Source organism: Alosa alosa, chromosome 15 (genome assembly GCF_017589495.1).
Source record: "Alosa alosa isolate M-15738 ecotype Scorff River chromosome 15, AALO_Geno_1.1, whole genome shotgun sequence".
Classification (NCBI taxonomy): domain Eukaryota; kingdom Metazoa; phylum Chordata; class Actinopteri; order Clupeiformes; family Clupeidae; genus Alosa; species Alosa alosa.
This window is the reverse complement of record NC_063203.1, coordinates 14308003-14321228: the sequence shown is the minus strand read 5'-3', so window position 1 is coordinate 14321228 and position 13226 is coordinate 14308003. Positions and strand designations below refer to the sequence as shown.

Sequence of the window (13226 nt, the reverse complement as noted above, 5' to 3'; positions counted from 1 at the left end):
TTTTGCAATTATGTCTGCTGCATGGGATAATTAGATCTTGGCATTTACTCGTAAAAAAAAAAATGAGTTAGAAGTTATTTTCTGGCTTGGCAATCTCTTCTGGCGTTTGATTTCTGGAATCGACCCCCCCACCACCACTACTACCAGGAAAAGGAGAGAAAAAAAATAGAGCTTGAAAAGTTTTGCTGTCAAAGACTTGCTATCTCATGTGGAGGGTGGGGGGGGGGGTCTTGGGAAAGTGTAAACAAGCTGACACTGGGGGGCATGAAACGGAGCTAATTGATGTCACTTTGCAAAGGCCTGATGTCACTTTTTTTGTGAAAATGACTGCTTGTTATAGATTATTTTTTTTGGGGTGTTTGGGTGTGAATGATTTATTATTATTGTTATTATTATTGAAGTTATTATTTTTTGCTCCATTCCTGTTTTTGAGGACTATGTTCTCCCCCTTTTTATCCTTTTTTGTGTGTTTGTATATATATTTTTTTCCTTTTCTGAATTTATGATGGCAATTTTATTTTAGACCTTTTATTTTTCCCCTTTCTTCAGTCCAGAACCTCTTAGCCTCTCTCCTTGCTGGCAGGCAGAGGAAAGCCTTTGCCAAAGCAATCCGTTTGGTTGGTGAGTGCGTGTGTGTGTGTGATGATGTAATGCGCCCCTTGGCGTGTGTGTGTGTATTGATAAGCCCTGCGCGTGTGTGTGCGCCTGCGTGTGTGTGTGTGCGCCTGCGTGTGTGTGTGTGTGTGTGTGTGTGTTGTGCATTGTGCGCGGCGTGTGTGTGTGTGAGTACCTGCTGGCGTGTGTGTGTGTGTGGCGTGTGGTATTATTATTAATGTCTTGGCGATGCGTGTCGTGTGTGTGGTAATGCGCACCTGCGTGTGTTATTGCGCCCCTGCGTAATAATGCGCCTCTGTGTGTGTCTGTCTGTATTGTGTGTACGCCTGCGTGTGTGTGTGTCGCGGCGCCTGCAAATTGTGTGTTATTGTCAAATGGCGCCTGCCTGCGTGTGTGTGCGTGCCTGCCTGCGTGTGTGTGTGTGTGTGCATATGTGTGTATGCCTGCGTGTGTGTGTGTGTGTGTGTGTGCGTGTGTGCGCATATGTGTGTATGCCTGCGTGTGTGTGTGTGTGTGCGCGCCTGTGTGTGTGTGCGCCTGCGTGTGTGTGTGTGCGCCTGCGTGTGTGTGTGTCTTGGCGTCGCGTGCGATCTGGCATAAATGTGTGCCTGTGTGTGTGTGTGCGTGCGTGCGCGCGTATGTGTGTATACCTGCGTTATTAGCCTGCGTGTGTTGTGCCTGTGTGTGTGTGTCGCCTGCCTGTGTGTGCATATGCCTTGTGTGTGTGTCTTGGCGTTATTATGCGTCGCAATGCGCATATGTGTTAATAATGCGTGCGTGTGTGTGTGTGTGTGTGTGTGCGCATATGTGTGTATGCCTGCGTGTGTGTGTGTGTGTGTGTGCGTGTGCGTGTGTGCGTGTTCATTTTGCTTCATGTGGGTGCAAGAAGAGCGCTGACCGAGAAGAGGACCATAGTGAATCTCAAACACCAGCTTCCAGCCTTAACCCCGCTCATTCCGCTCTCTGCCTCCCCCTCGGAGAACTGTTCACGCAGGAGAACCGCAGAACTTTCCATGTCAATCCCTCGGCTCTGGGGGGGTTGGGAGGCCGTTGTAGGTTTCAGAGATGTCCAGTGCTAATGGGAAAATATCTACGTCTAAAATAAAAAAAAGAGGTGATTTAAAAAAAAAAACAACTATAACAACTGTCTGCTCCACTTCTCTTTCTTGTCTTTTCTCTTTTACCCAACATGTATGCGGTTTTGACTGGTGTTTGTCCCCAACTGTCAGTCATGATCTGTGCAGTTGTGCAGGTATCACACAGAGGGGTAGATTCAGTTTATTCTGTCAGTGAGGTCTACCGACTGATATGGTTTCAAGTATACTGAACAAAAATATAAATGCAATGTTAGTTTTGTCTCCCCCTTTTTAAGTAATCAAAATATTTAAGTCTTTTCACACAACAGGCTTTTTGTTTACAAACTTGGCAAAGATCAGTATTACTGAGCACCTTTAAATTCAGTTCACAGCTGCTCTGGTGGATATTCCAGTGGTCGGCGTGCCAGCTTCACACTTTTATTCTTGATCTTTTTTCATGTCACATGTTGGGTAAATGGATAAGCTTGATGAAGCTGAGGTGCTCACTCACTTTTTAACAAAGTTGTGAACAAAATTTGATAGAAATGTAACAAAAATAGAGGAGTGAAAAAAAAAAGTGTTTATTTATATTTTTGTTTAGATTAAGTCAGTTGTAAACAATAGTTTCCATGTCAGGCTGACTAAATGCTAAAGTATCCAGTGCAGAAATGTTTGAATTTGATGCTGCATCTCCACTAGAATCTTCAGTGTCAATAATGGAAGGTGTTTTTCTCACCACCAGAGAGCTGAACTCAAGCTGAAAAGAGTGGATATACTCAGGCAGCTCTTTGAAAAGTTTCAATTTCAGGAGTCAGGCATGTGTTTCTTGTCTTAGACATACCTTCCGGCAAGATGGTATGAGAGCCTAGTACTACATACACTCAGTTTTTCAACACATTTTTTATGTTGGGTTTAGAGTTCTGCCTGAGAAGGTTAAGTATTTGAGGAGATGTCTGAGAGAGATATTTTAAGTCCTTGGGACACGTGACACAATTCAATTGTTAAGCTACTTTCCATGTCTGTGTTTTACATTTGAGACATTTTACATTTGTCTCAAATTTACATTTACATTTTACAACTGAGATTTCACACAGTGATATGGTAACAGTTTACATCAGTAGCCATTAGGAGTGTCGAGCTATCTTTGACAAATATTCAATGCTCTTTATATAAAGTGATCAGTCACTTGTCAACTACCTCTACAAAAGGAGCTTTCAGTCTTTCTCAAGAACTAAGAACGGAAGAAGAGCATTCCTGACGAGCTGAACACACTTGACTTCATTTATCAAGTGGGGGAGAGTCAGACTGGGGTCATTCAAGGACGGGATGCTGCAGCAGTATCACTGAGAACAACTTAGATGGATTTCAACAGCAGCTGAAAAGACTATTTTTACTTTATTTTTCTGCATGCTGCAAGTGATCACTCATAGTCCTTCCTGAATATAGTATTTTATAGAGTTTTTGGCTTTTACTTGAACAGTCAATAGGTGAATACATTTAATTAGAATGCATTTATTGTGTCATACATATAGGGACCGTCTTTTATGCATAGTAACCCCAGAAAAAAATGGCAACAGTCATCATGATGAGAGCATTAGCATCCACAACGTATCGCCAGAAAGGGTGTTCTTGGATGTCAGGCAATTGCTTGGACGCCTCGGTGACCTCCTCCTCAGTGGGCTCTGGGGCCTGGGCTCCGCCCATTCCGCAGAACCAGCCAATGAGACGACAGAGCCCAGACTTGGTCTGTGGGGGGCTTTCCACTGAAGACAGCAGAACGGAACAGATGAGACAAATGCACTTGTCAAAGGTACAGTAACTGGCATTTAATGAATTCACTCCATAGAAAAACTGGTAAACGCCCCCATTTTCAAAGCCCTCAGAGTAAACAAATAGAATAGGCATAGTCATTAAAGATAATAGTATTATTATTATTATTATTATTATTATTAAAGATCATCAAGGGAATAGACTAGAGCATATCAGAAAAATGAAAAAGGTAAAATTCTGTCAATTCCCCAAATTACAGTTATGGTTAAGGGATTTGGCAGACGCTTTTGTCCAAAGCGACATACAAATACAAAACAATATAATACTTAAATTAACCAGGGAACAATTTAAAATGGTGGTCAGACAGATTAAGGAGAATAGCAATAATAAACTAAGACATTAAATAACAATAACAACAGTTGATGGTGCATGTGTATCAGTGTAGGGGTGAATGGGTATTTTGTCCAAATAAGTGTGGAAGGCTGTGAGTGTGTGTGTGTCGGTCCTCTTACCCGTCTCCTCCTCAGCCATGGCTCTGGTTTTCTGCTCTGCCTGTCGACGGGCATTCCTGGCCTTCTCCTCCTCCACCCTGTCCAGATCAAGCCTGTCCTCCTTGGAAAACCGGAGGCCAAAGACCAGCCGGTGTAGCTGCACAAGCAAAACATTCCTCCATCAAGACACACTCTCCACTGTTTATAATACTCAGAGTTCCTGCATAACAGTGGGGACTGTATCAGATCCTCATCTGTTGTGATGCAGTCCCTCAAGATCCCACCCAGACTGAACTTATCTCTGGCATATCCAATTGAATTCTTTTTGTTTGAGATCAGATGACATTTTGGTGGTGTTCCTTCACATTGGTATTTGGTATTCTGTGGGTTTAAATTTCACTCTGCAAACCAAGAATTTCTCTTGCAGATCCACTCACATGCTTGTCCCCGATGGGCGGTGTGTTGTAGCTGATAAAGAGGACCAGGAGGCCGGTGCAAAAGAACTGAATGATGGAGAAGTAGAGGTAGTGGACACCACACACGATGGCAGGGCAGGGTGAAGGGAACACGCAGCTGCCCGTGCCAAAAGCAAACTCAGCCCCCATACGAGCCAGGCCCATGGCCAGTCCGCCCATCAAGCCCCAGAAAGCTCCCTGATACAGTATGACAGGCACAGGAGGATAGAACACTGATCTTAACACACCTTAAACCAACTCCAGCACTGATTCTAAATTTGATCAATTATTGTCATACTTTCTAAATGACTGCAAAATATATATGTCAGGCATGCCATGCCATCTCTAGGATTGGGGTTATATATTGTACATCCACAATGTAAAACAATGAACAGAAATGAAAACAAAAACAATTCTGAAGAAGTTAAATCAAATGCAACAAGGCTATGTTTTCTTTTCAGATGATACCTTTCATTCCTTCTCAAAGGCCACTGTGTAGGGAGTCTTAGAAGCATAAAAGAGTATAAAAGCATCTGCATGTTAGATTCAGTGTGCCACTGATCTCAAATTACAATGAAAGGCTCTCTGGTCATACTCACTGGCTCAGTGACTCTCTTGACAAAAACAGCCAGAAGGAAGACGACAGCTATGGGCGGAGCAAGGTAGCTCGTCACCGATTGGATGTAGTCAAACAGCTGACCGCTCTGGGCAGCCTGCACAACTGGGATCCAGCAGATACTGATAGCTACGATAAAGAGGATCCAAACTCTGGCAGACAGAGAGGTGATAAGGGTTCCACCAAGCAAACACATATCAAGGAATACACAGAGAAAGGAGAGATAGGAGCACAACTCCGATCTTTAAGTTGCATGCAGAGTTCAGTACTTGCAATGATTTTAAAGATCAGAATACTTTCTTGTAAGTAAGGATACACTCATTTGGTGTCACTGAGAGTACACTTTCAGTTTCAGTGTCTTCAGTATTTCACTGCTGCGAAATGGTTTGTACTTGTTTTGTGTGGGCAATATACCGGTATATGATTTTTATTCTTAAAGGATTAGGTACATGCCCAGCAACTGTCATAACTGCTGAAGATTTGGACAGAAACTTCTGTCACCTGGCTCTAAATGTCCTTACTCCCATACGTAAAGCACACTAAAGAGATGGTGCCTGACCTGCCCACTATCATGAGCTCTCGGTCCCTGGCCTGAGGTCGCAGGCGTGTCCAGATGTCCATGGTGAAGAGGGTGCTGCTGCTGTTGAAGATGGAGGCCAACGAGCTCATGAGGGCAGCCAACATCACCGCCAGCATCAGACCTCTCAGACCTGTCACAGCAAGACAAGGCAAGGAGTTGGTCACTCTCTCCAGGATTCTCTCTCTCTCTCAGGATTCTCTATGTCTCTCTCTCTCAGGATTCTTTCTCCATCAAGCAGTTTAGTAAAAAATGTGACACCCTTACAAGACAGCATTTTTTTTAAATGCCTGAAGAAAATTGGGGACAACAATTTTCAACTGACTGACTGAGGGTGCAAATGCATGCTGGGGCAAAATTACCATTGGGCATGACGGAGACCACCAGTTTGGGATATGCTATGTTGGAGCAGCCCACTTCAGTTCCACAGACCCGCTTACAGACCTCAGGCACAACACAGCCCACCTCATCTAGGAAGAAGAATATTTAAGATCAACATATCACTGTATTTTAAAGACTCTGGGATAGAGGAGACATGGTCTAACAACTTACAATATTGTAAGTAATGTAACAAATAATTAAAAGTCACCAATGTTACATAATATGTAAATGACCGTGTAAGTCCCTTTCAAGCACAGACAGACACAAGTGGTGTCCTTCAAATTCAAACCGTGAAAACGAATAATATTACACACATACAGAGACCATGTTAACATACACAGCATTAGAATGATACACGATAAAATTAAAATACAGACAGACCTTGTTGGCTGCATGCTACAGAAGGAAATCGTCTTTAGTTCTTAACTTCACACATTCCTTTAACCATTCATCTCACTCATCCTTAATGTATTATTCATAACTTACTTGTAAATCCGTTTGCTTCTCTCATCAAAGTAAAGTATCACAGCTCAACAAGATTTGAAAATAAAAGCTTTTTTATGTCATACATAAAGCATACAAAATATAACCCAAAACAAATTCTCACTTATAAAACTGTTCTCCAATACAAAATATCATGGAAAATGTTATGCAACCAATATAATGTCAACAGTTACAGACGGGATGTAAGTAGGTTTACTGACCAGGGAAGAGCACTCGGCTGATCATTCCAGGGAACACCATAAGGAACATGGGGAAGAGTTTCAGGTAGCCGCACATGATGCAGCCTGCCTTCACATGTGACAAGCTCTTAGCAGCCAAACAACGCTGCACAATAACCTACCCACACAAAAAGGAAATATGGTACAATTTAATAACATGCAACATAACTGTGATCAGTGACATACTTAAATACCAACTACTTACTGAAACGATTGGATGATTGCAATATAGTCATACATCAGAAAACTGATTTGTTTCTTTGATTCAGCAAAGAAGAAGAGCCTATCTGAGCTGTTTGTCTCTAGAGTGGACGTGGGGTTTTCACCTGGTCTGTGCACCAGTACCAGGCTCCATTGATGGCAATTCCCAGCAGAACTCCAGGCCAGGGCAGATCACCTGAGACTGGATCCCGAAAAAGGTGGAAGGCATCTGCACGTGGGGTGTAGCACTGCTCGGAAATATTGTATCGGAGAGGGTCCTGGGACCCTACGAGGGAAGGTACGGCTAAGCTGTACTTCTCCAGCAAGGCATTGTATCCCCCCACTTCAAAGAAGGCTAAAGGATGATAGTGATGTAGGGTAAATTCTTTTGAAATGTGGACCATAAATCATGAATATAATTTTGAAGATTTAAGATTCTAAACTTTCCCTGACTTTTATAAACAGTTTAATGAAACTAGAAGTCAGCTGTGTGTGTGTGTGTGTGTGTGTGTGTGTGTGTGTGTGTGCGTGTGCGTGTGCGTGTGCGTGTGCGTATGTGTGTGTGTGTGTGTGTATTTATGAAGTATCTTCACAGGGTGCATTACAAGCTACATGGGACAGCTGAAAAGGCAGCCCAAATGATTTGACCATTTGTGTGTTGCATTTTGGCCAGTCAGTGCTGGCCATTCATCGGGACTCACAAAAACCCATGAGGACAAAGGCGCCGGCAATTATGACGAAGGTCTGGACAGTGTCTGTGTACATCAGAGCGGCCAGGCCACCTAATCAGCAAACATTTGATTAGGGAATCACAGGGAATGCATTGTTGCTTTGGTGGCTAGGAACAAACATTTTGCTTTGCAACATATCACAATCACATCTAAACTAAGTCGTCCTCCATTACGAATTGAATTAATCAATATGCTGCTCTATTGTGTGGAGGTTAAACATTAAATATGAAGTGTTGCCACACATACCAGTTATCTGACATCAGTGTGTGTATGTGTGTGTGTGTTATTACTTCATTGCAAGATATGTTTCACTGTAATCATTTGTTGTTTTGAATGGATTTACTGACTATAGATGTGTGGCTGAGTAATGCAGTCTGTGTAACCTGTAACAGTATAGAGGGCTGTGATGCAGAGAAGAGCTATCACAGCCACATAGATGTTCCAGCCCAGGGCCTGTTGGATGAAGACAGCCCCAGAGAACATGTCCACCTGGAGGCAGAGAGAGCAGGGAAGATCATTGGTAAGTTTTACACACAGTCCACCGGAGAGATCGAAGGAGATTAGTATCATAACATTTAATTGGGGTCTTCACATTTGTGCCACCCTGGAGGCAACAAAGGTCCATACTCACACTTATCTTTGTAAAGATGTAAAGAAACAGGGAGATGACAGACAGATATAAACTGATTCTGGTTCCTCCAAATCTCTTCTTCAGATACTGTGGCATAGTGATCACCTGTGAGTAACAGATAGTTACTGAAAACATTGCAGATAGCCATGACTCATGTACATCTGCAAACAAACATCCAGTGTGTTCAAAATCATATTGCTAAAGGGTGGTAATACTTCTTAAAATACAATCAGAAACTGTCACAGACTTTTAGCTTGTGTTATGTTGTGGAGTTAACAGTTAGCGATGCTATGTCAGAATGTTACTAAATATTGTCTGAGCTAAATGTTGTCAGAAGTGTAAAATGTATACATTTCTTTCCAAATATGTCTTTTATTTTCAACTAGGACCCTCATCGCTACCATGTCATAATGCTTGGTGGTATGATTGGTATTTTTGGTGATGTGATGGTAAAATAGAGTTACCCCAGCTGTCAGGTAGACAGGGACAAACAGCCATCCCAGAAGCAGTACAATAAATATAGCCTATAGCACGATGACAAGTGAACAAAAAAGAATAATTAAAATGAATAAGGCACTGAAGCTATTACTGGGACATTCATTTTCTATTCGACTCAGTTTACACAGGAGTAGAATTTAGTGTGAATCTGTCCAATCACTCAGTAGTCACAATACTCACATTCCATTCAAACCCCCCAACTGCTATTCCACTGGCCGCCCCTGTTCCCGCAAGACCAACAAAGTGCCCACTGCCAATGTTGCTGGCAAATAACGATGCACCGACCTGTAGATGGACACACAAAACCCTTAATCATCGCATCTGAGACAGCGGATGAGTAAGAAGTTGGCCTACATTTTCTTAAACAGAAAACGTGATAGAGTTTCTGGTGTTTGTTCGACTCACCGGCCACCACACCATGGTGCGTCCAGCAAGAAAGTAGCCACCCACTGTTCCACGATTTGTCCTGAACATTGACTTTCAAGACAGATGTCAACAGTCTCAGACACGTTTTTTCTCATTTACACTGCAAATACTTTAGTGGACACTTCTAGGACACTGTGATGCAATGCTATAATGAAGGGTTATACTGATATGTATACTGATATGGGATATTCTGTATGTGTGTCTGTGTAATGTAATGTAATGTAACTATATAACTTGGCATGTAAAACAAATGACACCTGTTCAAAACTGACCAACACATTAGACAAAAGGAAAAAAGACTTACCCAAACTCCGACTGCAATAACCATGACAAAATAGCCTATAATAACAGCAATATCTGCTGAATTATTGATGGTCACCTCCTCTGTGGCCCCAGGTGAGGTTGTTGGCATGTTTGTGACAGACATCATGAACTAATAGTTTTGACCAACTTTATGCCATACACTACCCCTATAACAACTACAATATAATAAAGCCAGTGTGCCCAGTGGAAAATATGAAACACCTGCAGGAACAGATTTTTTTTGAAGAAGTTTACTTGTTAAAAAAGGGGGGTGACAAAGAGACAGGTCCATTGGACCTTTGGCCATTTAAAACACAAGCTGATGCAGGGGTTTATTAAAAGCTATAATTATTAACACATTCTCACCAGAGTAATGGGCAAAACAAGGCATACAAGAAAGTCTCTAAATGTGTAAGATGGGCCCATCACATGTATCCATCACCCTATAACATGTATAGGGAGAAGCTGTACTTGAGTATACGGCAGGCACATTGACACTTTTAATGTTAGTGGTAAAATATCAAAAAGGCACCTCTACTTCTGATTTCATTGGGGCGTGTAATTGCAGTGACAGCTGTGGCAATTATTAACAACAACATATACAGACAGCGGTTTCAGGATAATATACTACTGAAGGCCATGTAATGGGCACATGCTTCAATTGATAATTTACTTGCTTTACCGCACTATGCATGCCACTGATTAAGAACATCAGTTGTGGCAAATACATACCTACTACCTACCTACGTTTATAATGTAGACAAGTGGCACAGTTTGAATGATTGTATACATGCAGCTGCTAAAATTCTTGTTGTAGTTCATTTTATTTCATTTTCTTTTGAAGAACGGAAAAACTTTTGCAATTTTCAGCTTCTTGTACACTTGTTATATTTTGTTGTATGGAAAGAAAGACCCTGTAAACCATAATTAAATATGTGATCTGTAATAAATGATTTGAGTAGCCTACATTTGGTATGGTAAGGCCAGCCTCTTATTTGAGGAGAGAGATAAGCCCCTTAATATAATGTAAGAATTTGGTATTTATAGCTTGGATACATTTTGTGGATTTTGTGACTTTGGAGTAAAACTACACCTTCTTCAGATGAAAACCTATCTTAAAAAGTCATCTTACATACTTGGGTGTATATATACATTATAAGGAATCCTCTCAGTGTGCCATATTCTGGTATTTACCTTTCGGCCATTCATTTGATAGAAATGGCCTTGGTGGTGTTGTTACTGTGCAGGAAAATCTTCTGCTTGAGAAAGACTCCCCCTGCTGTACAAAAGTGTATAGTCGCTTCCTTGCATATGTGTCTACAGTGCGTTGTTTAGTTGGAGTACCATGGAGGGCTAGCGGGTACCTACGCCTGAGCCAGTGCGACGGAGATGCCCATAGCCGCCACGGAATCCATTTTCATTCGCTTTTGCACAATAAACACAAGGTAAATCAGTGATGCGGGTCTTTAAACGTTAGGCTACCGTTAGATTCGCAAATGAGAAATTGCCTTGGTCAATGACAAATGCATGTTTCAAACGCCTGGTCGTCTGTGGCTGTCAGTGGTATGATGAAGCTTGACTAATGTTTCTTTCATCAGCAGAGCCATAATACGTGACTTTCTGCTGGTGGCACATCCAAGTAGTATCCTAGTACCTGTGCAGGCCGGATTGGGTTTTGTCTTGATAAGGGAATAGTTTTGCAGATGTATCCTAATTCAGTGATGCCAACATTCAAGGTGTCTTGATGGCGGAATCTAATTATGTAAGAAATAATTGATATCTAATACCGTCGATGGGTGACTCTTCCTTTAACCGTTCGTTTTAGATATATTTCCCTCTTAGTGTGACGAGAGAGAGGACAACACAATGAAGCATTTTCTAAGGTAAGCAGATTTTTTTCCATCGCAAATTGCTCATGATGGTCTGTTATCGGTAATTCCAATGATTCGATTGTTACTCATGAAAGGGCTGTCCAGATAAAAAAGTACAATCTATAGGGGTGACCTATCAAACTAATAGGGCTTATCAAACAAACAGTTCAGAGGATGCGTATTTTAACAGATTGTTAGCCGAGCGTGAAGCCTCCGCGTAAAAATAAATGATTAATGATCAGGCTATCGGAATGAATGTTTGCTGCCTTTGTCACATAGGCTATTACAACAGCCTGGAATTATGAATTGTGATGGTGCTGCATTGACTCATTTGTATCTATGGTACACTGAGACAAATAGACTGCAATAAAAGCCAATCCCTTAAAATAACGTGATCCACATAAATTAAACACACACACACACACACACACACACACACACACACACAGAGAGAGAGAGAGAGGGTTTTCTATTTCTGCTTGCCCTGTCGCCCCTGTACTAGATTACAGTGGAGTGTCTTATTTGAATTCTCCTCTTCTGCCCTGATTTCTGGAGGCGAATACACACCTCTCCTTCCAGTTCATTTGGTCTTCCTCATAGCCACCACATAGGCTAGCTCTGACTGAACTCCCCATTAGAAACCCTGGTGTGTTTTCATTAGCAATGTCACAAGCATTGCATTGTCCTCTATGGCACCCACATCTCTCTGCAGCACTAATGCCCCAAGTCACCTGCAGCAACATAGGCTTATGTAATGCCACACTTGTCCCTTTCTCCGTCTGTTGGCCTCGGGAGAAGCATTCACAAAGTCCTTGAAAGACTTCTTTTTTTTGCCTGTTTTTTCTTCACTCCACAAATCTCTGTGAGAATTCATTTACCAGTCTCTTTCTCTGTCACTCTTTTTTCCTGTCTCCTAGGGCACTGACACAGTTCTTCAGTTTCCTGTACTGCAAATTTCTCTGGAGAACCCTTAAGTTTGTAACCAGGAAGCTCACAGGCCGATGTGAGCTCCAACGCATTTGCTACAACAATAAGCCAGGCGCAAAGAGAACTCTTAAGATCGGTGAGCAGCACACATTCCTAGAACATAGATCACGGAACATCTAGAACACAGAACACATTAACACAGAATATATCATCTCTCCATGATCTATATAGCAGAATCATAAAGGTATCGAAAGCCCTTGACTTTATATAGAGGAACCCGCCTCATACTTCTCTTTCTCTCTGACAAATTGCGTTTTGTCTTCTTAGCCTGAAGGTCCATATTTTGTAAAAAAAAAATAACTATGTAGAAAAAAACACCAGTACCATTCTGCCTAATTGACCATGTTTGACCAGATAACCAGAGCTTAACTACATGATGTCCTTTCCTCACAGAGCACTCTTTGAAGTCCTCCAAAAACGAGGTGGGTGGATTTTGACCATGCCAGCTCTTTTCCACAATTTTCTGTATTGAATATTCAGTGTGTGTCTGTGATGACGAAGGCTTTCGCCACAGCTCTTGTGAGGACAGCGGGGAACCCCCGTGACTCCCCTGTCTCACTGCCTCTCCTGTCGGTCTCCCAGGTCCTGCAGTCTGCTGTAGCAGCCAGCCCAGATGCCGTGGAGCGGATCGTGGACGAAATCTTGGATCTGAAGAGGATCAGTCCAGATGTGAACCTACAGTAAGTCTAGGCTTCTATGGTGACCCACTGGTCAAATCTATCTATAGGTCTACAGATAACATTAAAATGCTCTGCTCTGTGTCAGTGGAAGTGTCAGTAGACTTACTGACACTTTTTTTGAGGCTTTTTGCCTAAGGTTGGCATTTAATTTATGCAACATTTTACATGGTAACTGTTGATTCAGAGACTCCCTGT

At 42.1% G+C, this 13226-nt stretch overlaps 2 protein-coding genes across 4 annotated transcripts in view; one reads left to right on the top strand and one right to left on the bottom strand.

Moving 5' to 3' along the window:
- Window positions 1-3156: 3156 nt before the first annotated feature.
- On the bottom strand, window positions 3157-9696 carry slc5a2 (solute carrier family 5 member 2). The gene is made up of 15 exons (XM_048264667.1): window positions 9495-9696; window positions 9170-9241; window positions 8945-9049; window positions 8731-8790; window positions 8267-8371; window positions 8019-8124; window positions 7606-7686; window positions 7030-7259; window positions 6686-6821; window positions 5963-6070; window positions 5583-5733; window positions 5007-5175; window positions 4390-4605; window positions 3974-4109; window positions 3157-3454 (listed from the first exon to the last, which is right to left on the bottom strand). The coding sequence occupies exons 1-15, from the start codon at window positions 9618-9620 to the stop codon at window positions 3234-3236; spliced, it is 2022 nt and encodes a 673-aa protein (XP_048120624.1). The 5' UTR covers window positions 9621-9696; the 3' UTR covers window positions 3157-3233.
- Window positions 9697-10788: 1092 nt separating this feature from the next.
- The window catches only part of elmod1 (ELMO/CED-12 domain containing 1), a 7224-nt gene continuing 4786 nt past the window's right edge, over window positions 10789-13226 (top strand). Inside the window, exons 1-6 of one of the 3 annotated variants that reach the window (XM_048264673.1) lie at window positions 10821-10938; window positions 11095-11135; window positions 11319-11376; window positions 12282-12427; window positions 12745-12773; window positions 12934-13031. In XM_048264673.1, coding sequence (XP_048120630.1) covers window positions 11360-11376; window positions 12282-12427; window positions 12745-12773; window positions 12934-13031 — 290 coding nt within the window. In that variant the 5' untranslated portion in view covers window positions 10821-10938; window positions 11095-11135; window positions 11319-11359. Of the gene's footprint in view, window positions 10939-11094; window positions 11199-11318; window positions 11377-12281; window positions 12428-12744; window positions 12774-12933; window positions 13032-13226 lie in introns of all 3 variants that reach the window. The other 2 variants (XM_048264672.1, XM_048264671.1) reach the window with 2 other exon arrangements.

Excerpts from the sequence above, each read along its gene's own strand:
- slc5a2 (XM_048264667.1), bottom strand. The coding sequence starts at position 9,620 with ATGATGTCTGTCACAAACATGCCAACAACCTCACCTGGGGCCACAGAG. Across the intron at positions 8,791-8,944 it reads TTGGGGGGTTTGAATGGAAT|GCTATATTTATTGTACTGCT; the intron begins GTGAGTATTGTG and ends ATCGTGCTATAG. Across the intron at positions 8,125-8,266 it reads ACATCTTTACAAAGATAAGT|GTGGACATGTTCTCTGGGGC; the intron begins GTGAGTATGGAC and ends CTCTGCCTCCAG.